A 24,743-nucleotide genomic window follows, 5' to 3' on the forward strand; every position below is an offset into this window, starting at 1 on the left:
AGAGCTCTGTGTGAATCTGGGAAAGTGGTGACCCTGTAGAGAGCAGATCTGCTGCCTGATGCTGGGATCAATGACTTTGACTGAGCACACCCTCATCATTGAGATAATGAAATCACGTTACATTCTTGTGAAACTGAACATGCATACGTGTGTGTAAATGTATCTAATTGAACACTACCCAATGCAAAAGTACTCCTCTTGCTTACTTGGTTTCTTTTCTATCAGAACAGTCTGTTTATGTTGCCTAATCTGCTAATGTAGTCATGCTAAACATTAAGAAGTTAATACCATCCTGGATGGTATATTTCCCCTCTGTGGCACGATGAAGTGTATATTGTTCTTTTTCTTCTTTGCAATGGTGCTTTTTAAATAAAAAAAAATGAAGCCTTTTTTTCCCGCCTGTCCTGATGAAAAATAAAGGTTAGATCGTATTTGAAACACAATTTTATTGCAGGATTTCGCCAACAAGTTTACCATCAAATTCCCAGCTTGCACATGATCAATTTAGGAATAGACACCCTATTTATCCCCCCCATCAGAATAAACAGCAAAATTTGAATCTAATGGAGGGGGGGGGGGGGGACTAGCTTTTGAATGTTCATTAAGCCTTAGTATGTCTGCATTCCTGATAGACATTTTGCAAAAGCCTGGTAATGACGAGACTTGATGACAGGAATGTCCATTCAGAAGCACTGAGACGCTGCTCGTAAACTGACTCCATAATTAATGTGATGTGCAACCAGACACACTTCCTTTGTTCTTCAAAGCCGTGAATGGACGGAGTGTGGGAAAGCAGGGAAAACTCACTCACAGAGCCCGAGAGGGACAAAAGAGGCAGATCAGACAAAGACGTCTGCAAGGGGGGGCAGGAATTCTTTATTACTGGACCTTATTTACTCACTAAACCTTACAATGTGTTTATCAAGATTTTATTTTTTGTACTTCTATGCTTAAAAAATGTTTATGAAATTGATTTTAATGGGAACCTACAGTCCTACAGTATTGTGGTGATCTAACCTTAAAATGTATGTTTTAAACAAAAAAAGAGCACAGCCTCAATCCTTTATAAAGATAATGCCCATCCAATAAAGATTGTATGTATAATGTATAAGCAGTATATGAACATTTAATAGAGACTCATATTTTTGCTGTGGCAGACTATAAGTGGAGGTTGCTGTATAAACAAATGAAAAAGTATTTGAAAAATGTAAATGTATAGAATAAAATGGTAGTAATAAATAGTCAATAGTAAATGTAAAAAAAGGTATTTTGCAAATTTGTGTTCAATGCTACCCCATTTAAAATTGCATAGCTCTACCACCTTTTTTGTATACAGTCTATCTATGGTTTAATACCCTTCATTTAATGTTTGTGTACTGCTTTTTAAAAGACATATGGTTTGAAACTCTATTTAACGATGATATTTGCACCTAAACACTTAGTTAACTGCTTGTTAGATTAAATTCCCAGTCAAAATGTTTGTGTGTATTTCTCGTGCTCTCGTCTCCTAATTGAAGAGTGTCTAAACAACAAACGTTACCCTCAGGGGAGCGCCGGGAGCTGCTTGTGTGGGGATGAATTAGCATTTAACAAGGCACATGTCTATTGTTGAGTGGGAGCACTGTCAATGGACAGAGTGTGGGAAAGCCTTGAGAGCAGAGTCACAGTTCAGTATGATTAGCATCCTGGACCCCACCAGCACCTGACTGTTTTCCAAGGGGAGTTGGCACACTTTTTTCCGCCTTATTTTCTTCGGTATTTCTTTCACACTCTGTCTCTTTTCTGGTCCCAACTCTCTACCTTTGCCAACTTCATTTCCCCTCTGATTATCAGGTCATTTTTGTCAATGTAAGCCTTTTTATTTATTCCATTCACACATGCCAAACTACCAGTAATGTCAACTTTACAACAAGAGATAAGATAAAGACTTATGTCATGTTTAAACACTTTATAACTTTTTCTAAATTCAATGTGTTTTAAGAAAGGTTTAGGTATATTGACTAATTTTAAGATATTTTTGTTGGAGTTTGTTATAAAACAAATGAAAAGCTGAATGGCCATTTCTTCAGTCAATTACCTGAAACCAACATTCCATTCAAATCATCCTTCACTATTTCAGATGTTTAAGCTCAACCACTGTCTTTGTGTTCCTCCAGATGGTTTTTGCCGCCAAATTCTGCCTTTAGCAGCAACAAAGGGCCACTAGCCGCCAGAGAGGCATTCAAGCTGCTTTTGTATTGCAGTGATCACGGTCTGTGGGAAACCCTGCCTGACTCCTCACTCACTGGAGCAATTTGTCACAAGACAGAAGGCACATCTGTTTCATCTGGACCACTTTCAGCTAAATGACTTTACTGCTTTACTGAGTGATCATCACAATATATGAGCTTGTGTGAACTAGTCCCAATCAGAATTTCTTGGAAGATTGTGTTTTAAAACTTTGTTATATCTGATATCTTAACCTTGACATAAAATACATATTTCAAATTCATGTTTTCAGACCTTTTTGTTTTTTATTTACATCGTCAATTTATCAGGATGCAACAATATTTCAAGGTCTGTCTTCCACATTTATGATGTAATGATGAGCATACTTAGTATGACATAACTGTAAGATGAATGCTGTTAAGCAATGGACACTTTTATCTTAAAAAATATCTGCTTTATATAAATGCCCCCCCCCCCCCCCCTCCACCTGTTTCCCTGAGATCTAACCATTGTCCCCGTGGCAATAACAGCATTAAGTGTGCTGCATCTCTCATTGTCTCTCTGAGCTCTCTGATTGGCTGAGACTGTGAGAAAGTGCAGTCAGACCCAGACCCACACATTCATATGGAGATGTGGGACTATAAATAGGAGGGATGAAGCCAGCAGAGATCAGATTCTCTCTACAGAGACCTCTACAGCACTGAGATCCAGACATGGCACCTACAATCACTGCAGCAATGACCAACTCTCAGGAGCCTCACACTCTGACCCACAAGGTAAATTCAAGATTCAACAAGATTTCAAGATATTGTCATCACATGTTGTTTTTGTTCATGGAAAACCTAAACTCCAGAATAAGATTATTAATGATGCTTTTCTTCCTTCTGCAGCTCAGAAAGCCTCTGGTGGAGAAGGTACGCCGAGAGCGAATCAACAGCAGCATTGAGCAGCTCAAGTCTCTCCTGGGTGCAGAGTTCCTCAAACAGCAGCCAGACTCCAAGCTGGAGAAAGCAGACATCCTGGAGATGACAGTTTGTGTCCTGAGACGACTGCAGCAGCAGAATCAAGCTGTGGACTCAGCAGCTGTCAACCAGGGCTACTCCAGGTGTGTCCAAGAGGTGACACACTTCCTGTCCAAAGAGCAGGTGAAGACACAGTCCCAGAAAAGACTGCTGAACCACGTCAACAAGATGCAGTTTTCCTCTGATAAGAACCTGAGAGAGGCTGACTTCTCTCTGCTGAGCTCCACAGTCCAGACCAGCGTCACCCAAGAGAAGAGTCCAGTCAACAGCGGCCCCTGGAGGCCGTGGTAGAACCCTACATACTGGAGTTACCACCAGACAAACTGAGATGACCATATTGGTCAAAATGTATTAACATACATATTATTCTGGAGTGTAAAAGGATGCTTTGAAAAGTTTCATTTTTCTTTACCTGTCGGAAAATAGGCTGTATTGTGTAACACAACTTTGTATTCTATGAATACCATAAATTCCCTTTTATTTTACAAAGGTGATAAAATATTTTGTGAGAATTATCACACTGACCTTTATGTCCTCTATGTCTTTTGTATCAACATTGATCCCATGACAGGATTTTGCAAATCTCTGCTACTTTCTGGTAGTGCCCTTTTTTGATGTGCTTGATATACTCTTTACTTTTTAAAAGATTATTGACTAATGTTGGGTCTTGAGCTTTTCTGTTCTGCCATGATCAGTCTCTGTTTTGACAACAGTAAAATCTGAAGGTTATTTTCTCTCTTTGTAAGAGAGTTGATCTGCTCTGTTTAGCTTGTACTAAACTATTCCCTCTGTTTCTACTGAGGCTGTTAACTCTACTCTATTTGAGTACATTGTCTTAAATTACAAGTGTTTAATGTGATGCATCATCACTACCAGTGCCTCTATGATGTGACTCGTTCATTTGTGTGTGAATAAATAACATCAACTGGAATCCTGATATGTCTTCTCATTCTTTAAATTGACAAAAATGAACAGTGAACAACCTTATCTGCATGCCACAACAATGCAGGGATGACAATATTTATTGAGCTTACTGTACTAGATTGCAAGCGTTGGTATTGATTGATAGTCAAAGGTTGGAACTAATTACAATTACTCAAGTACTGCACTTAAGTGCAATGTTTAAGGTACTAGCACTTTACCTGAGTATTTAAATGTGTTGCTTTATATTTCCCTGTAAATCTGTAAATAAACTAAAGGTACAAAATGAATGTAGTGGAGTAAAAGTTCACGATTTGCTTCTGAATGTAGTGGGTTAGAAGTACAATCAACACTTAAATCAGACTTTAGTTACACCTGGAGTAAATTCATAAGCTACCCTGCAGTATAGAAAGTCATGACAACTAGCTGGACCTTTACCGGCTTTGATAACTCTTTAATACAGCAATAATTTTTGATCAAAACTGATCATATATATGCTTCTTAAATGGACCAATTTCAATAATGACTACTTTTACTGTTTTACTTGAAGTACAAAAGTATTGATTCCAATACTTTTATACTTTTAATTGAGTAACATTTTGAATGTACGACTTTTACTTGTAATAGATTATTCCTACACTCTGGTATTTCTACTTTAACTCAAGTACAAGATCTGATTACTTCTCCCAGCTCTGTTGATAGTGTGTAGTTTACTGTAGAAAAGCTTTTATTTCTAATATGGCCGGGTACTACCATCTAGTGGTTAGTTTATATATGTGCATTTGAACATATGGATAGCTACATTATTATCCATTTAGTAGCTTTAAGGTTAGTAAAACATCTTATTCCATCTCCCTGTATCCAATATCACAAATCTAATGTATTAACATCTTTTTGGAACCATATGTTGTTATTACTGGGTGAAATATAAAGTGCACTTCACTCCTAAGCCCTGTCTCAGAAGCCAAAACCTAAACAAATGTGTTTTCTACACTATTGTGGAACTCTAAAAACGAGGCTTCAAATCAGTCCACTGAATCACTGACTTTATATTGCAATATATTTTTTACTATCTTTGTTACATAAATAAACTACAGTAAAGTGGTTTATTGAAAATAGTCTGTTTTTGGTATAACATTAGTTTATTTTGATGCATCTAAAACGTTTTCAAAAGTTTACTGGGTCACCAACTAATGTTATATCATGTCAAATGTCCAACACTACACACTATTTTTTATAAATATCCTGCACTAAGATGTGCCTCCAGTACTCACATTATTGCAGTTTTTACTCAATATTTCTTGTTTTGATAAGGTATGCATGGAACTGGTGAAGGAGTCAAATAACATGATAAAAACATCTCATTTTAAAATTGTTTACTCTGTTCATGGTGGCAGAGAAATGTCCACAGCACATCTCACACGCCTCGCAATGTACGTCGATGCTGATTGGAAGACGGGGTACGAGCACGTACACACGCCGCGCACGTAGCGTCAAATCATTGCCAACCATGGCGGAATTTGTACGAGTTGCCAGCAGCACAAGTAGCCATACCATGGATAAAAGCATAACTCTTCCTCCAGACGAAATATTCCGTAATTTGGAGAATGCTAAGCGGTTCGCGATAGACATAGGTAAGTGACAATATAAGAGTTTTCTCCATTTCTTCCCCCACTTTTGTGCAAATGTGGCTAATTTCCAGCTATTGCGCAGCATGATACTATGACAACACATGACTTAAAGTGAAATTAAATAAGCTCAGGTTAGCCACTTAAATCATTGCATAAATTCAGCTAGTAACAACAAGTATGTTAGCTTTGAAGATGGAAGTCTCATGAGGCTTAAAGATCTTCTTATCTGATAAACGTGTGCCAAAGACACCTGACTAACTTTTAAGGAAAACAGAAATAATGTTAGCTGCTAGCTAACTTGTTGTTTTTGTGTCCTCTCTGTCAAGCCTTTGTCTCTTGTCTAGCTTCTGATGTCTAGTGTGTTTCTTATCGGACTTTATTCATGCGCTTTTGTTGAACAGGTGGGTCTCTCACAAAGCTTGCCTACTACTCCACCGTGCAACACAAGGTGGCCAAAGTACGATCTTTCGACCACACTTCAAAGGTACGTTCTAGTGACGTCCTACGCCTAACAAAACTGCAGTGTAGTTTACATTTTTCATGTCAATATACCTCCTCCAACAGATAGCATATGCTCTCTCAAACAACTAGATAGGAGAGGCCATGACAATAACAGGACATCTGCAAGTATTCACCCTTCCTCCTTTTGTGTTTCCATCATCTGTGTCCACAGGAGGCCACCAATGAAAATCTGTATGAAATATCGGTGCAGGAAGAGGTCACTGCACGCCTGCACTTCATCAAGTTTGAAAATGCCTACATTGAAACATGTTTGGACTTCATCAAAGACCACCTTGTCAACACGGAAACCAAAGTTATCAAAGCCACAGGTGGAGGCGCGCACAAGTTTAAAGAACTCATTGAGAGGAAACTCGGACTCAAGTGAGTATACATACAGACCAGCTATGAATAAAGAGGAGACGCTGTTATTGCTCAACTGTAGCCACATCGTGTACAAAGAAAGGTTGGAATGAACTCTGCCCTTGCTGTAACTGATTCACACACAAAGTGATATCCTGTCCTCTGCCTGTGAATCAGATGACACACTTTATTGTTCAGGAGACTTTATGAACAGCGTATGACGTCAACAGAGCATTCACATGGTAGCTGACTTGCATTGTTTGCATATCTAGGTAATATGTGAAAAAGAACCATATATGCAAAGAAAAAACATCTCATGTTTTTATATAACATTTAAAAAGATTTCACCCGTTTAAATCCAATGCTGTATCACTAGAAATACTTGGTTTATTGAAAGCAAATATACAGGATGCCTGTATCATGCTTGTATCTTCATGGTTGATTGCATTTATTGTTATTTGCTTTGGTTGAATCAATCAGTTTAATTTCATTGAATGTTAAAAAAAGTAATGTTTTCCACTTTCCAATTAAATTTTACTCTTGTAAATCACCTAAGAGAAAGGGTAATCCATCTATCATATGTGTCTTCCTATGTGGCTTTTCCCACACATGGCTGCAGACATAATGGACTCTTCATGTGTTGATGCAGAGTGGACAAGGAGGACGAGATGACGTGCCTCATCAAGGGCTGTAACTTCGTGCTGAGGAACATTCCTCACGAAGCCTTCGTGTTCGCCAAGCACACTGAGTCAGAGTACCGCTTTCAGACAACCCAACCTGACATCTTCCCCTACCTGCTCGTGAACATCGGCTCGGGGGTGTCCATAGTCAAGGTAATAAATGAAGGATCAAAGTTTTGCCCTTGGGTTGGACAAGTACACCTTCTGGTTAAACAGCTTGAAGCTCAGCTGACATGCTTACTCCAATAATGGGATCATTCTCTGGTTTCAACTTCTTACATTTGATAATTTGCTTCTGTGTTTTGATAATAACTGATCTTATATCTCCTGACACTTGCAGAGCAAATGGTTAATTGAAAGAATGTCAGAATCAAAATGAAAATAAACATTAGTTGCAGTTAATTTAAATCTATAACATATTACTTTTTTGTTGATTAGTGAAAGCTACTGGTATGTATTTTTATTATTTGAACATTTTTTAAAATAAAAGGCCTTATATAGAAACATAAATATTAGCACATTTGAAATAAAAACATTTAGAATAATAAATTAAGCCAAAATTGTACTACCTTATGTGCTTTCAAAGGTTTTAAGTACATTTAAAAAAGAAAAAGGAAGCAACACACACTTACTGCGAGTTGTGTTTTATATGTAAACATGGCTTGTCATCTCGTGATTATTTTGCACATTTCTTTGCAGATGAATAACATTTGTTTTGACTTCTGTATTTCAGCTCTCACTACATTTCATTCACACAACAAGCAATCTCCTATTCTCTCCCTCTTCGACAGGTTGAATCAGAGGACAAATTTGAGCGAATAGGAGGAAGCTCGATAGGTGGAGGGACATTCTGGGGTCTTGGAGCCTTGCTGACCAAAACAAAGGTATGCCTAAAAACCTTATTGCGATTCACCTGTCAGTAATCTCTAGTGCTCCACTAAAGATCAACTTTTCCATGTTTGGTTCCCTTCAGCCTTGTGAACTTTGCTCCTTTCTCTCCTGTAGAGATTCGATGAGTTGCTACAGTTGGCCTCCAAAGGGCAGCACACGAGCGTAGATATGCTGGTCAAAGATATCTACGGAGGATCTTACGGGTCTTTGGGCTTGACTGGAGATCTTATTGCAAGCAGTTTTGGAAAGTCTGCTACTGCTGACAAAGGTGACACACTGGCACATTGATTTTAGCATTATATCAAAATATAAATGCCTGGGTTGGTGTGATAATAGACTGTATAAACACACCTTGTGTATTGGTATGTGCAATTCAGTTGACAGGAGTAAATCAACTATATCATTGAAATTCACTCCGGCAAAACCACACCTTTTATGCGCAGAATTCATGCTGTCGTTTTCGAATGCCAAAATACACTACATTCGTTTCAGTACTCACACTCACATACTATTGGGTCTCATTGCAACCTGATTAAACCAATGCAGGCCACAAACCTGAAAATCTAATGTTAAGCTTAGTTTATTTGAATAACACATATTAGGCACAACGAAATGAATGGTGTATTACATATGCATCAACAAAATACAATAAATAAATATAAAAACATAAATGGAGAAAAACAACACAATTCATAAAAGAGAAAAAAGATAGTTAAAAATGCACATTGTAAATCCAGATGATGAAGCGAGAAGTGTTAAAATAATAACGGAAAAGTTCAGAGAGTTTGTTCCAGATCTGCGCATCCTAAAAAACGAGAAGCTGCTTCTGCATGTTTTGTTCTGTGACCCCCCCCCCCCCCGATGATCTGAGAGCTCAGTGTGTCTCGTAACCCTGAGCTCTCAAACTGTCAGACCAGTTGTGGTCCCAAGTGCTGTTAAATATAACAGCACCTTGTTTATAAGTGAATAATAACATGTCAAAGTCTATTCGTTGAGTTATTGGAAGCCGGTGCAGAGCTCTGAGAACTGGGGTGATGTGTTCTACTCTTTTATTTTCAGTCAGCAATCGGGTGGCAGAGTTTTTGAATTAATGAGTTGAGATGTTTTTAATAGACCTGAAATGACACTGTTGCAGTCATCAAGTCCACTATAAACAAAGGCATGAACGAGTTCCTCTAGGTCGTGTTGAGACTGAGCCTGGCTGGTTGTATGCAGATTTTGGTTATTGTGGTTTTTGAAATGTAGGTCAGAGTGCAGAACTACACCAAGATTTATCACACTCTGATGTCTTAAACAGTAGGGCTACAATTTGAGCCTCAACATTGGCCAGGACAACAAAGGTTTGAGTTATGTTTTAAGGGTGTATAAAATAAGGATTCGCTAATTGCCAATGCATATATCTGCTGTGTGTGTGATCTTGGCAAGGCACTACATATTTCCTTTAGTTTTATTGCAAGAGCTCTGCTGGAAGTGAACGGATGACCTCTCACCTAGTTCCGATACAGCTGCTATCTCTCTGTGTGCTTTATTTTAACTTGAGGGCAGCACAGTTGTTTATTCTTTTTTTTACAGCTTCAGTTTAGACATTTTGAGCAGGATTTAATATTGATAATATCCATTCAGAGCAGACTGGGCTCTGCTTTTAGACCGAGGGTAAAAAGAAGTGCTGCAAATAAGAGCATGGAATGTCCCCTCTTAAGTCCCCTTAGGCAGTTTTTAAGTTTTGTGATGTGGATATTTGGCCTGTTGCACATTTTCTATAACTCTGTTCTGAATTGTAGAGTTCTCTAAAGAAGATATGGCCAAGAGCTTACTCCATATGATCAGCAATGACATCGGGCAGCTGGCCTGTCTGTATGCAAAGATGCACAACCTGTCTAGAGTGTACTTCGGAGGCTTCTTCATCAGAGGACACCCCGTCACCATGCACACGATCACCTACAGCATCAACTTCTTCACCAAGGCAAGTCCTCTCCCTCTGCTGACTTCACACCAAACTCACCCTGAACACAGTGAGCTCCACGTGTCTGTTGGTCACATATGTTGTCAGCTTTCTCTCCTACACTCAGATTTGTTATGTCATTATCTTCTGTCCTCTTTTTGTTATGCAGGGTGAAGTTCAGGCCTTGTTCCTCAGACATGAAGGCTATCTCGGAGCCATTGGAGCTTTTCTTAAAGGAGCGGAGGAGGACAGTAAGGAAAAACACACACATGCATGTATACACCTAACTTTGGTTTCAACAGGGTTACTGTTTACATTGATAAATATGCTGAAAGATAAGAATGTCATAAAATCGCCTGAAGGAAAATAATTTGGCAGTTTATCTTTTTGATAAAACAACTTTGCTTATATTGTGCCACTTTTCACCGTAGTTTTCTTACACACACCACGCAGATCCATCCTCATTCATGACGCAAAACTTTTAGTATTACAGGAGGCAGAAACGTTTGCATGTCTTCATTCAGAAAAAAGTTTATTGCCACCTCGTCTGAATAAAAAAACTCGACTTTATTTCTGAAACACCCGTTCTTCTGTCTTTTATCCACAAAAAACATGTTTGTAATTTCCATGGTACAATATAGATAAAAAGAAACTTCTGTTAGTTTTATTTGTTTGATGTGCTTTATATATTAATGTGGCATTGTTGGAGGAGCCTGGGACTTGAGTTTTTCATTGCCATATCTACACTGTAGCTACTGTGCACATGGCAATAAAGCCTTGAACATTCTTTAATCTAGAACAGTGTTTCCCAAACTTTTTTTCTGGGGACCCACATTTTAAAAGTCACAAGTCATTGCGACCCAAGTCAATAGACATTTGCCATAAATCATAACAAATGTGAATTTGACCATAATCGAACAGGCTACATGCTGCTATTCCGACATACCTCTACTCCGACATTGACGTCTAATTGTCGGAGTAGCGGCATTTTTTAAACGTGCCACTACTCCGACAACATTTTTTCCATTGTCGGAGTAGCGGCACTTAACTTTTTGCGTTGGGTCTGCATAGCTCCACTTAAGTGGAAGCATTCGGAGCGGTAGTTGACACTGTCAGACACGCAGGGCTTCCCTCATGGACGCTTCTGATAGCCCTCCCGAATCCACCGCCACTGCTCCTCCAAGTCTCTCCATCGTCATCCCATCAACTCCAGGTCTACAGTTCAGCAGAATTGGGAGCAGCCTCGATGGCTTGCATAGCTTTAACTTTCTTTGAACGACTCCCTTGCAGATTGGATGCAACCAGTCAGTGCATCCATTACAACAATAGGCTATATTATATTATACAAAATAAACTGAATATGTTAAAAAGACACACAAACAAAAATGAAAGCAAGTCGATGCCCCGACGCGCCTGGGTAGACTGTCGGAATGGCGGTTCTAAGCTGTCGGAATGGCGGTACTAAAATTGTGTCGGAATAGGGGCATGTCGGAATAGAGGCATGTCGGAATAGAGGCATGTCAGAATAGAGGCATGTCGGAATAGGGGCAAATAACGACATGCCCCCAATCGAACATTACTAATGATACTTTATTGTTATTTCAGAACTTGTACTGACATTTTTATTAGCTAGTTCAGGCTGTAGCTGAGTGATCAGATCTTTCTGAGCAATTAGGCTAATACTTAAGTATTAAACTATAAAAAAAAACATGCAATTGAGCCAGAAATATTAAAATAAGATAACAAATAAAAGCACTTGGAAATAAAATGTATTAAAAACATATTGCCCGTTTTTTTTTACTCAGGCTATTAGGCTTACATTTCATTCTAAATGAATATGCCTATCAACATTCAGGCCTAAATTCAAGTGCAAAAACAAATGCATAACACCTACAAGTATTCAATTTAACCAGCGATATTGGAACAAAATCATCAATAAAAGATTAGACAAATTATACAAAACATGTTCTTAACAACATTTCAACCTTCTTTTTTCATTAGATCTGTTTTCACACTTCACTCTTTTTGAATATAGGCCTATTCAAGTGCCAAAAAAACCAGTTGAAGTATATCAAAAATGTGTCATTTCATTTCACATCGCATGGAGGGTTGGTCTGCCTGGCTAATGGGATAGGTGGGCCTGCCTGCGTTTTTGTTGTGCGTTCCAGTCCGGAGTGCAGGAGGAGAGCGCAACACGCATATCAGGCGCTGCGTTAAGTCTATTTCTGTGCGTTGTCTTCACATTTTCATAACAGAAAATCCCAATTTGCACTTGAATGTCGTTGTGAAGGGAATAAGCACAACAACACTGGCCCTACTGAGGACAGGATATTCCGACGAAATGCTTATCCAAAATGACGATAAGGTCGTAGATTCATGACGTCTTTGCAGAGTGCGATTGCAGCTGAGCTGCAACACCTCAGCTTCTTCTGCCGAACTTAGTGACGTCAACTCCACCGTTTGTCATTCAGAATGTCATGTCTCTCTGTTGGGAAATAGCGGTCAAGGTTCTCAATAAGCGCAGCGAGATGAGCTTGAATGAGAGCAGTTAAGCGTTTCAGCACCATCATATTCCTCAACGTGCTGCAACACAATGGGAAACATGTAATGACTTGGGTTTGGCCTTTTGAGTCGTGCAAGCCACAGTTTCAATGACTTTTGGAAAGCCTGGACATTTTTCCAATTAAGGAAAACATTGTCGTGCCGTCCCTGCAATTTCAAGTTCAGTTCGTTGAACGATGAAAAGATGTTGGCCAGATAAGACAATTTGAGAAGCCAATCATCAGTGAATAAATCGGCAAGAGCATTCTCTTTCTGGATGAGAAATGCAAGGATTTCATTCCTAAGTTCATAGACTCTGGTCAAAACTCTGCCTTTGGACAACCAGCGCACTTCAGTGTGAAACAGTAAGTGCGTGTGTTCTGCTCCCATGTCAGTGCACAGTTGATCAAACAACCGGCTGTTAAGTGCACTGCCCTAATGAAGTTAACAACGCGAATAACTTCGTTCAGCGTTTTGTCGAGGTCGGGGGGTATTCCCTTGGATGTCAATGCCAGGCAGGGTATGAAACAGTGATTCCATGGAATAGCCTTGCCTGCTGCCGCCTTTATTCTTTTTACAACTCCGCTATTCCTGCCTGTCATGTTTGCGGCCCCATCGCTAGTTGTGCCCTCACAATTCCCCCAGTCAAGTCCATGCGAAAGCACGTAGTCGTTCAAGACACGAAAAATGTGTTCACCTGTGGTTCCAGTAGGAATATTCAAGCAACACAACAAGTCCTCCATAAATTCATTTCTCCACGCATACCTAACATAAACCAGCGATGTGGCGCAATCTGAGACGGCAGCGCTCTCATCAAGCTGTATTGAGAAGCATCCAGCTGTCTTTAGTCAATCAACAAGCTGCTCTTCCAGGTTGTCTGCAATGTCATGTATTCTTTGAGAGTGTTGTTACTTATCGGGATGCATTTCAATTTTCCCCCTGCCTTTTCGTCAATGACCGCGCTAACCATATCTATTGCGGCAGGCAAAATATATTTTTCGGCAATCGTGTGAGGCTGTTTCTCAATTGCCACACGGTAAGCAACCATGTAGGATGTGAGTTGGGATTTGTCATTTAATGTGAAATTTTTCCGGAGAATGTTTGCAGATGACTTAATCTCGTGTGCCTTTCTTTGAAATAAATCTAACGGTTTGTCCACCCGATCAGGGTGCAGTGTTTTTAAATGTCTTATCAGTTTAGTAAGCTTCAGACTCTCGTTCACCAGTTTCTTACTGCAAATGACACACATTGGCCGTGCATCCTGGCTAGGACCAGCACAGTTCACAAAGCCATAATTTAAAATACTCTTTGTACGGCCTTGCTGTTGCAACTCTTTGTCTTTTCAAAGGAGGCTCAGATCCCTGCACGATACCAGCGTTAGCGCTAGCGTAAGCATCAATGCTAGCGTCATTTTCCTCTACTACACCCTCCCGTGTTTCATTCATGGTTTCATTGCTCACACTTGCTTCATTGCGGATTGGCTCCTGACATCCCTCATCACTGACCTTTGCTGATTTTTCATTGGCTTTCTTTTTGGATAACCAAGCAAGCGTTTCTCAATTAGCCTATCAACTCCTTGCTAGCTGAAGGCACACTCATTCAGCGAGATATCACTGACTGTGGAGAAAATATAAATAGCGCCCTCATGTGTCGGAAAGATATACCCCAGGTGCAGACCTACGTCGTGAAAAAGCGACCCAAAAAAAATCTCTTGCGACCCAGCTGAGGGTCACGACCCAGTCTTTGGGAAACAGTGATCTAGCGCATAAGGAACAATAACATGCTAAAGTTTGTTTAAATAACCAAACAAATCAATATAAACATCCTTATTTCAAAGCAACATCTTGTTTGCAAGTATATTTTAAAAAGGCCCTATTATGCTTTTGGGAGTTTTCACTTTTCTGTAGCGTGTTGTATACAGCTCTGGCAAGAATTAAGAGACCATTTCAGCATTATCAGTTTCTCTAGTTTTAATATTTATAGGTATGTCTTTAAGTTAAATATTTTGTTCTTTATATTGTAATCTATAAACTACTGACAACATTTCTCTGTGTTGGAATTCAACAGACACTGGAATGGCTGCCATACATGTAGAGATAAAGATTTAAAGGTGCCATAGAATGGAAAACTGTATTTACCTTGGCATAGTTGAATAAGGAGAGATATCAACAGTGATTCCATGGAATATCCTTGCCTGCTGCCTCCTTTATTCTTTTTACAACTCCGCTATTCCTGCCTGTCATGTTTGCGGCCCCATCGCTCGTTGTGCCCTCACAATTCCCCCAGTCAAGTCCACGCGAAAGCACGTAGTCGTTCAAGACACGAAAAATGTGTTCACCTGTGGTTCCAGTAGGAATATTCAAGCAACACAACAAGTCCTCCATAAATTCATTTCTCCACGCATACCTAACATAAACCAGCGATGTTGCGCAATCTGAGACGGCAGCGCTCTCATCAAGCTGTATTGAGAAGCATCCAGCTGTCTTTAGTCAATCAACAAGCTGCTCTTCCAGGTTGTCTGCAATGTCATGTATTCTTTGAGAGTGTTGTTACTTATCGGGATGCATTTCAATTTTTCACCTGCCTTTTCGTCAATGACCGCGCTAACCATATCTATTGCGGCAGGCAAAATTTCTTTTTCGGCAATCGTGTGAGGCTGTTTCTCAATTGCCACACGGTAAGCAACCATGTAGTTCGGTACATTGAACTGATAAAACGGGTGAATTAAAACAATCCCTGTGTGTGACGTAACACACGGCAGTCCAGCCCCAACATTTGCATACACCAGCTGCTGGAAACACTACACTAACACTTACCACTCCGTAACGTTGCTCTCCAATCTCCGACCAACTGGCTGTTCTTCAAATTCATCGGTTTCCTCCTCCGATAAAGGCTCAAACATGAGGTTGGATATCAATAGCCTCCATGGTTTATCTCTCACAGTTTCACGAACTTCACTTACTTCTGTGGGCTCTGAGGCAGCCATGGATTGCTCCTTGTAAACCAGCCAATCGAGCAGAGCTCATCATAATTATGTAAATGAGCCCCAAATAAGGCAATTCAGCTTGTTTCATTCTAGGACCAAATCATAGGGTTGTAAATGGGTCTGTAAAACCACATCTGGACATTTTTTGGATCAACCAAAGTTATATACCTTCTTGGTAGACATCAGAGAACAATTTAAAATACCAGATAGATGCATTCTATGGCACCTTTAAGAAATATTTGAAGTGGTCTCTTAATTTTTTACTGAGCTGTAGGTTTTTGTGCATGTAAATGGTCGGTAACGGCTAAAATCCCAAAGTTCCCTCCAGAGGGAGTTTTCCTCCCACACACTCCCCCCAATAAATAATAATAATAAAATTAAGCACTTTTTCAACATTAAAGCATGTGAACATATCCTATTAGAGGCACAAAATACACATATGAAACTGAATCACAAATAATAATCAAATGCAGATGTCAGACCATGAGTATAACAGCATCTTGTTCCCCTCTAGATCCAAACCAGTACAGCTGGGGAGAGAATTATGCGGGAAGCTCGGGCCTGATGAGCGTTTCTCCAGATATGAATCCCATGCAACGTGCACGCAGTGGAACGGTGAGTCCGCAGCCGAACCAGAGAGGGATCACGAATGAAGCTGGGTCATACACCACGAGGAATTCCTTAAACCTATTTTCACTCTGCCTCGGGTCCATCGATCCTTAATTCACCCCGTTTCTTCCATTATATTTCTGATCATTTTTACATTTGAACTTAGTAAACATCATCTTGTCCATCCTAACACTCTATAAACATCACACAACAACATTTAATCACCTTTGTTCTTTTTTTGATTATCTTTCTTTTCATTTCCTCTCCATACACTCCTCTGTCTCCCTAACCTTCTCCTTCAGTTTCCCGTAAGTACCTCGTCCGCTTCACTCGTGTGTTCTGGTTTGATGCCGTGTGGCTCCTGCTCACAGTGCCTTGTTTTTCTATCACTTTGGGTTGTCACTGCAGTTATTTTAAGCTCATGTTTTGGTTTTACATAAGATATTGCCACTATTTGGTCTGTTACTAAATCTTTTTTGGGGTAAAATGGGACGCAGCGTTTACACCCACTTTGCTTTTAGATTCCTTTGTGTGATACTGGTGTGCCTCTGTAGAGCTTCGGGAGCTGCTAACCTCTGTTAACATTACACGCCTTTTCCCAGCTTATTTCAGTGGATTTCAGTGCAGTGTGTGATGCAGGGCTGCTAATGAATTATCCCCTTTTCTCTGGTGACTTACCACTTGGGAAACCTTCTATTGATGTAGTTAGTTCTTTAATGGACTATTGATTGTGTCCTACAATTAATGAATCTGCTGGCCTCCACTGGTATTAGGAATACATCTTGCAAGAACTTTTTCTTCTGTACTGCATCTTCTTCTCTGATTCGGGCTTGTCTTGGTAAAGAAAAACTACACACAGGAATGAAACCTACCACTGTGGGTCTAAGATGTTTCTTCTCTGTCTTTTTGTGGCTTCTAGTTTGACATGTTGGAGATGGACCGCCTGGAGAGGAAGCTGGTGAATCTGCCGCTGCTGCAGGACGCTTCGTCTTACATCCCCGACACTGTGGACCTCATAGAGGACGCTCCGGCCCGCGAGTACTGGCTCTTCTGCTTCGAGGAGGCCCTGGACGGGGTAGGATGGAGGTTCATGTTTGGGAAATAAAGAAGCATTGTCTGAAAGGAAGAAAATGTTAAGCTAGTTCAAAATAAGTAAGAAAAAAAAAGAAAAATCTATGTATAAAAGGAAACATATTAACACAAGGAGGAAGATCAATGTCGTAGGCTTTACAACTGTGAATCTGAAATCAGAATCAGAAACAGGTTTTTGCCAAGTAGGTTTACACATATAAATAATTTGTTTTGGTGTGCATGGTGCATACACCATAAACACAGAGAAAATGGCCAAAAGCAAAACTATTAAAAAAATAAATATATATATATATTTTACCAATAAACATAAATCTAAATAGGCAAAGAAACAAAGTACAGTAAATTATGACAATATATATATATATATATATATATATATATATTTAAAAAAATATATATATATAAAATATATATATTTTATATATATATATATATATTTTAAAAAAATATATATATATATATATATATATAAAGAGGCTGCCAGTTGCGCCAACACCAGGGAGCAGTTAGAGGTTCGCTGCCTAAGACCAAGTTCCTACAGACTGAGCCACTCCCGCCCTTTGTGCAGTAATGGAAGTTGAGAGCTGTGCAGATTAAGAAGTAGCCTATAACAGAAATGTGCACAGAGGGATGTTCAGGATTCAAAGTAATAAAATGCATAAGATTTGTTCACATGCTGTGCATTAATGTATTGCATAGTCTCTATCACTCTATTCATCTGCAATGCAATTCTGGTGTGTGTGATTTCTCTCTGTCTTTATTGTAAAATAGATTTACAAAATGTGAATTAAAAAAGGAAGCTTCTCCAGAAAAGCTTACAAAAATAATTTTGATGACACACTGGTCGTCTATGTTTAGACTCTTAATCCATGGCAATAGTAAAACAAAATGAGCCCAGAAAAAAATGATACGTTCTGTGTGTACATCTCATTCATATGATTATGTAATAGTTATTTCCCAGTGATGGTAATCATGGCTGATTGCTGCTCTTGTTTTTTTGCGGGCAGGTGGTTAAGAGAGCTGTAGCGAGCCAGCCCGAAATGCCAGAGGCAGCGGAGCGAGCAGAGAAGTTCCGTCAGAAATACCGACACAAGCTGCAGACGCTCCGCCACCAGCCGTTGTGAGGACTGCTTCTGTTTTGCATGCAAAACTTATCTGCCAGGCCCAGAGGCGCTTTTAGTAGACAGAACTTGGAAATTATTTTCTTCAACGTCTGCATTAGTTTCATGTCTTTATACCTGCTTTAAAGGCCTGTGTAGATGAGCGACAGAAAGCTGTCTACTATCTGGGTGCGGTACGAGTCAGTCATTCATTCTGCCATTTAATTTGGAGAATGAACTGTATCAGTAGGAATGTGACAGCGTGATATTTTCAAGAGCAGTCTCAGAAAATAGAACGGTATACAGTGTTTATTTATTATTATTATTATTTTCAATGTTTTTGTTTTATTATTATCATCTTAGTTTCAGTTATCCTTAAAGGAATTAAAACTGATCTTTCTTTCTAACAAAAATGAATAAAAACCCTATTTAATTAAAAAATAATTATCTTATGACTATTAACAATTAACCTATACGGTAGGTCGTTTTTTTAATGAATACCATTGATAAACAAATGTACGCGGTATGATATCAATCACCTTTCATGCTGCTGTATAATGCGTTATTGGTATACCGTTACAACCCTAGATCAGAAAAATTAACATGTAAGCTTTCAATTAAATTAGACTACAATAATAACAGAATTTGACATTTTTCATGAAAATGTTGGTTGAATGTATCATGCATCCTCCACCCAGCCTGGTTGTGTGTTTGTGTTTCTCTCTGGCTAACATAGAGTGCTTCTCTTTTCACCTAGTGCTTACGGATCCCTCACTGTCAGAAGTCTGTTAGACACGAGGGAACACTGTTTAAATGAGTTCAACTTTCCTGATCCCTACTGCAAGGTCGGAGAAATCTATCAACCTCTCTCTGTTTGTGTGTTTTCCTTGTGCTACACAGCTTCTCTAGCCCTCAGTGATCTGAGCATACTCTATACCATGTCATGGTGTCACACCCACACGTACATTACGCCAATTTAAAGCAATGCATTAGTCTTCAACCCTTTCTCAGAATCACATTTTCTCTTGTCTCTGAATGCATCAAATGACCAATCTCTTACTCTGTTGAAACGAGCTGCATCATGTCTCTGTCCTCCTGCAGATCAAACAGCGGGAGAACGACACGGCTCTGAAGTACTACCAGAAGGCGGTGAAGTCTCTGGATGGGTTGAGCTGGGAGCAGAGACAGTTCGCTCTTGTGAGGGGCGTCCTGGCCGGGAACGTCTTCGACTGGGGAGCCAAGGCCGTGTCAGAGTGAGTGGAGTTTATGGATTTTCTTTCCTGATAGCAGCCTGGGAAGTGGGAGTATCCCCCTCCACAATTTGTCTGAGATCATCCAACAACATGGTGATCAACAACAACATGGTTGTCATAAGCCTGTACCTTTATTTTTAGCCGTTAAATATTATCAAGTGGCCCCCGGGCAAAGCAGGTTTTCACTACTTTGGTTTCAGACTGCAAACAGTCTGCAGCATGGATTAAAGTTAACAAAATCTAAAAATCTATTGAAGTACCTCCAGGCTGCTTTCCATCCATCCCAACAAAGAAAAATAACCAGCTGCTTCCCACTGAATCTGAAACATGCATTTATGTTGCCCTTTGAGGCTCTGAGATATCCACAGTAATCTTGCCTTACGCTGAATAATTCTCACCTCTGGCCTGCTTAATTATTTTCAATGTTTATGGTGTTATTTATACTGTAATCCAAATGCCTGTCTTACTTTTGCATATTTTGTTTCGATGTCGTGCAGCGTCCTCGAATCCGATCCAGAGTTTGGGTTTGAGCAGGCTAAACGACAGTTGGAAGGTTTCCAAGTATTTCTCTTCTCTTTCTCTTCCTTATTAATGTTGTTAAAAATTGTGGAAATTTGGGGACATTTAAGGTAGTCCCTCAAACTCATTTTTTTTTTTTTTTCTCCCTCAGAGCGGCCGTGGCTTATTGATTCCTACGACCAGTGGTACGAGAGGCTGAAGGTGATACTCTTTTTTCAAATGAACTATTCTAGCATTACTGGTGGGAGTTTAGAGGTTTCTATCAAACGCCCTTGACGTTGTGACCCACAAAAACAAATACAAAACTTAGACAGGAAGAAAAAACACTGATAACAGCTGTTTAGTGCTTTGTAATGTGTCCTATATGTTTCTGTGTTGTGCTCTTGATGATTTTTCCTTGAATACAATCCATCCTGGTTTTCTCTTGCAGGGTCCTCCTCATAAGTGTGCCTTGTTTTTCGTAGATAATAGTGGCGTAGACATCATTCTAGGTGTGATGCCTTTTATCAGAGAGCTTCTCTCTCGAGGGACAGAGGTAAGGAACTATAGCAACATCATTTTAAATAACACATTTGGTAAAAGGCTAATCCAGCTCTTCTCTCTGTCTGCCCTCAGGTTGTTTTGGCCAGCAACTCTGGTCCGGCGTTAAACGACGTAACAAACGGTGAACTGCAGATATTGACCGAAAGCATCGCTGCCATGGATCCAGTGATTCAGTGAGTGTTTTTTTAAAGTTTAAAATGTGCAAAAAATAGACCATGACTTATCTGTTATCACACAGAAGGCACAGTATCGTCGCGTGACAAATCATTTTATTTTCATTCCCGAGTAGCTTTTTGGATATCATTTTCTCTCTGCTCTCATAATTGAACACCTAAAAAGCTTTTTTAAGCAGAGGAAGAAGATCTTAGGTGACCTGTGCTGTGTCTGCTGTGTAGGTCTGGTCTGAAGGAGGACAGGTTGATCTGTGTGCAGAGCGGCTCCAGCTCACCCTGCCTGGATCTGAGGTCGGTTTTTACCCTTTTCTTTTTACAATTGACATTTTTAAAGGGAGTATAATTTTGCCGGGAAATTGTCTAGAATTACACTTTCTGTTGGCTGGAAGCATTTCTCATACCGTGCTGGGATTGTTAAGTTCAAGCTGCACAGGTTCACATTAATATTTTGTGCCTCTATTGTGTCTACATGCTTTAATGTTCTAAAAGGTCTTTATTCCACCTCTTTTCACCCTCTGACTCAAACCAGAGCCCAGTCTGCTCTGATTTGTTAGCTGATCGGCTCTGTTGTGTTTGGTCATTCTCTTAAATATGTCCCACACCTAAGCATATCACGTACAATGTGTTAAAGCGCTAGCCAATAGGAGCGCGAGTGTTTCATAAGGATATCATGAGATTACAGAAGTAAAAAAAGGTGGGATTTCAGGCAGGGGTGGGGGTGTGGGAGAGAAACTCCCTCTGGGGGGAATTTGGGGATTTTACCCTTTGCAGAACATTTACATGCACACAAACACAATGTAACACACTACAGGAAAGACCCCCTTAAAAAGCAGAATTAGGCCTCTTTGAAACCTGGTGATTAGAAGGACAACATTACTATATGGTAATGTATTGCAGCACATTTATTTTATTTTCTGTCTTTGCCCTTCCTTAGCCGTCTGGACAAAGCACTGGCGATGGTGGTGCGGGAGCGGAACATTGACCTGGTGATCATCGAAGGAATGGGCCGAGCCATCCACACCAACTACTACGCCATGCTCAGCTGCGAGAGCCTGAAGATGGCCGTCATCAAGAACTCGTGGCTTGCCGACCGCCTGGGAGGGAAGCTGTTTAGTGTTGTGTTCAAGTACGAGGTACCCATAACAGACGACCACGAGGCAGCACTCGCGCCCTAATGAGAGCAGAGGTGGAGCAACCAGCTCTGAATGTTAAGGTGATGGTCGTAAACCGCCACTAAGTGAATGACAGATTGAAAGACTAATTGTAAAATAGAGGCGAGTTTTAAAGGTGATCATTAACTGGGACGTTTTACATTTTGTTTTTGTTGATTAAGGCGCTGGTGTCAACATGATAGCAGTTTTTGCACTGTCCAATATACTGTAATTCACTTAGATTCCATCACTGCTGCCTGTCGGTCCGGTCCAGCATCTGGAGTGTGTTTTAATGTGAAATCATAACAGACTGTTATGACGGATAAAGATCTCCAGCTCGTGGAAAAAAATCAATGAAAACATGCGTTTAATTTAGCATCAGTCATTGTCATGCTGCCAACACACTACACTGTGTGCAGACATATGGGATTCTTTGGGTGGTGTGTGTTAGAGGTGGGAGCCGCAGGGTTCATCACAGCTCTCAGCGGTAACACTTTTCACATAGTGTGTTTAATGTGCCTTGAGGCTGCTGTAGTAAAAGAATAATTCACTCGCATTGCTTTTAATTCCTGTTGGAGGTAAAATGTGGCAGAAACATCTCTCACGCTAGGGAGAATATACTGGTCCTTTTTTATTTTTATTACTGCCAGTGAGTTAATTGAATTGAGATTAAAAAAAAAATATGTGGGAGAAGCAGCACTTTGTCACCAAGACATTTAATTATGTTCATCCACAGGGTGGCAGTATTCTACTGTGACATATATATATATTTTTTTTTATGATTTCTCAAATCTTTAGCAAGGTGCTCGGTGTGAATATAAACACTACATATTTCAGGGTTAAATACTGTAACTGTCTCTGATCTAAAGCCTCACATTTTGTCACATGGGTTGACTATAGTTAACATGTTGGAGCTGTAATCCAACCCCAAAATCAAAATGGAATTGTTTTAAGGCAATAATTCCGCAGCACCTTGTTGCAACACATGTGTAACGGTGATGCGGCTCACTGTGTTGTCTCTTTTAATATCGAAGTTGAAGGCAGCGTCAGATTTTATTTCCTCAAGAAACAGCTGCTTGACATGTGGACTCACATTGCAATACTGTATTTGTCATATGTACATACTGTATATGTGATATACAAGTGTTAGTGTGTATATATACATAAATATATATATTATGAATTTGCATCATTTCCGTTGAGCTCACCAGGCACACTCAGTGTTCTCTCCTGACAATCTGTTTTAATTAAACGGTGAAAACCTGTATTTTACTCCTTTTTTTATGGTGTGTGTGTTCATTTCTTATCGTGTGTCTGGGGGAGGTTGTACAGTAACAGAGAGAGCTGAAAGTTGTCCCATATTTTGAAAAAAACCCAACCTGCCCCCGGCTGTATGAAAGCCCGGCACCCTGGTATGTGCTGGTTGATGCCTGCTGAGGAGCTGTGGGTTGATAATGCATGAGGAGGCCTGGCGGGGGGTCCTCCTGCTCTTCCTCTTGCTCATCACTCTGACTGCCAAACTCACACATACACACACACCATCGTAGATTTAACGACATCTATGTACAACAGATGTACGCTTTGCCCTGGTTGTGTTTCAGTATGTTTTTCCTCAGTAAACAAAGGGACAGGAATGTTGTCTTTCAGCACTCATGGACGCATTATGAGACGAAGGACCCCCGAAGAGATGCAAAACGATCACAAACGATGCGCCACTCTCAGGTCTCTCAGGTGCTGCACATAACTGTCAGAATTCAGTTCACATCCTCGTTGACACTCTGCATAAACACCTCCCTTTAAATGCATTTGATACACAGTTTCTATGGACATGTCTCTGCAGCTGCAGTGGGACCATTTATTGCATGACTTTTCGCTCTATAACTTTCCAATTAAAGGCGTAACACTCTGAAACCGCAGGCCCTGAGAAAACAGTGCAGCATTGACTGCAACTGTTTGCATAACACTAATTACTGTAGTTACAGTCAACAGTGATTTCCAAAGAGTTTTTTTTTTCTTGAGCTTTGAATTCAACACTGTAGCTGAGGCTTTTGTGGCTCCTCAGTAACAATAACATCAATTTGACTAGTCATGTGACCTGAAAGATACAATACGGTGCTTTGTGTATCCACACTTTAAATACTGCATGTTAATCTCGTGTCTCCTGGGTCATTTGTAGTGACATTTTCTTTACAAAGGATCTATGCAAGTGATTTACTTAATGTGTTTATAGGAGCTGAGTGCACTGACACATTCAGATAATGTCAGTTTAAAGTCTTATGTGGCTATAATAGGACACATTCTTCTGGATCCTACTTTAATATCTATTGTAGTGGTTCCCAGCCTTTATGTCTAGTATACCTTATCTTATTTGATATTAACTTTAAAGAACCAGCAACCTTTTGGTCAGGTTGCTGCATGTTCCAACTGTTTATCCATCACGTTAAGCTTTCTATTGCTACATGTTGTTGGCTTTTATGCACTCTCAATTCTTTCAGGTTGGTGTGTCCTGTGCAAAAAGTCACCATACACTAATGTTTAAACTTGTTGGTTTGTTTATTCTCCTCACTCTTTTAACCTAAAGAGGACTTATGCTCATCTTCTCATACTGCCTGTGCTGCAG

General features: G+C 39.9%; 2 protein-coding genes across 3 annotated transcripts; both read left to right on the forward strand.

Annotated features, from left to right (window-relative positions):
- The first annotated feature begins 2,886 nt into the window (after positions 1–2,886).
- LOC134883244 (transcription factor HES-5-like) lies at positions 2,887–4,079 on the forward strand. Its single transcript, XM_063911532.1, has 2 exons — positions 2,887–2,984; positions 3,099–4,079. Exons 1-2 carry the CDS (start codon positions 2,922–2,924, stop codon positions 3,519–3,521), a joined length of 486 nt encoding a protein of 161 aa, XP_063767602.1. The 5' UTR covers positions 2,887–2,921; the 3' UTR covers positions 3,522–4,079.
- A 1,572-nt stretch (positions 4,080–5,651) lies between these two features.
- On the forward strand, positions 5,652–23,395 carry pank4 (pantothenate kinase 4 (inactive)). Of its 2 annotated transcripts, XM_063911611.1 has the most exons (19): positions 5,652–5,785; positions 6,184–6,266; positions 6,456–6,664; positions 7,293–7,476; positions 8,115–8,207; positions 8,329–8,482; positions 9,996–10,177; positions 10,326–10,407; positions 16,198–16,298; positions 17,212–17,367; positions 18,392–18,504; positions 19,242–19,329; positions 19,586–19,737; positions 20,235–20,290; positions 20,408–20,457; positions 20,687–20,791; positions 20,872–20,972; positions 21,195–21,263; positions 21,907–23,395. In XM_063911611.1, the coding sequence occupies exons 1-19, from the start codon at positions 5,662–5,664 to the stop codon at positions 22,145–22,147; spliced, it is 2,343 nt and encodes a 780-aa protein (XP_063767681.1). In that variant the 5' UTR covers positions 5,652–5,661; the 3' UTR covers positions 22,148–23,395. The 2 variants fall into 2 exon arrangements, with proteins under 2 accessions (XP_063767681.1, XP_063767682.1); XM_063911612.1 differs by lacking the exons at positions 5,652–5,785; positions 6,184–6,266 and having other exon boundaries at positions 6,484–6,664; positions 7,263–7,476.
- Positions 23,396–24,743: the final 1,348 nt, after the last annotated feature.

Source organism: Eleginops maclovinus, chromosome 20 (genome assembly GCF_036324505.1).
Source record: "Eleginops maclovinus isolate JMC-PN-2008 ecotype Puerto Natales chromosome 20, JC_Emac_rtc_rv5, whole genome shotgun sequence".
In the NCBI taxonomy this organism is placed as follows: domain Eukaryota; kingdom Metazoa; phylum Chordata; class Actinopteri; order Perciformes; family Eleginopidae; genus Eleginops; species Eleginops maclovinus.

Excerpts from the sequence above, each read along its gene's own strand:
- pank4 (XM_063911611.1), top strand. The coding sequence starts at position 5,662 with ATGGCGGAATTTGTACGAGTTGCCAGCAGCACAAGTAGCCATACCATG. Across the intron at positions 19,738-20,234 it reads GGAGCCAAGGCCGTGTCAGA|CGTCCTCGAATCCGATCCAG; the intron begins GTGAGTGGAGTT and ends GATGTCGTGCAG. Across the intron at positions 21,264-21,906 it reads TCACCCTGCCTGGATCTGAG|CCGTCTGGACAAAGCACTGG; the intron begins GTCGGTTTTTAC and ends GCCCTTCCTTAG.
- LOC134883244 (XM_063911532.1), top strand. The coding sequence starts at position 2,922 with ATGGCACCTACAATCACTGCAGCAATGACCAACTCTCAGGAGCCTCAC. Across the intron at positions 2,985-3,098 it reads CTCACACTCTGACCCACAAG|CTCAGAAAGCCTCTGGTGGA; the intron begins GTAAATTCAAGA and ends TTCCTTCTGCAG.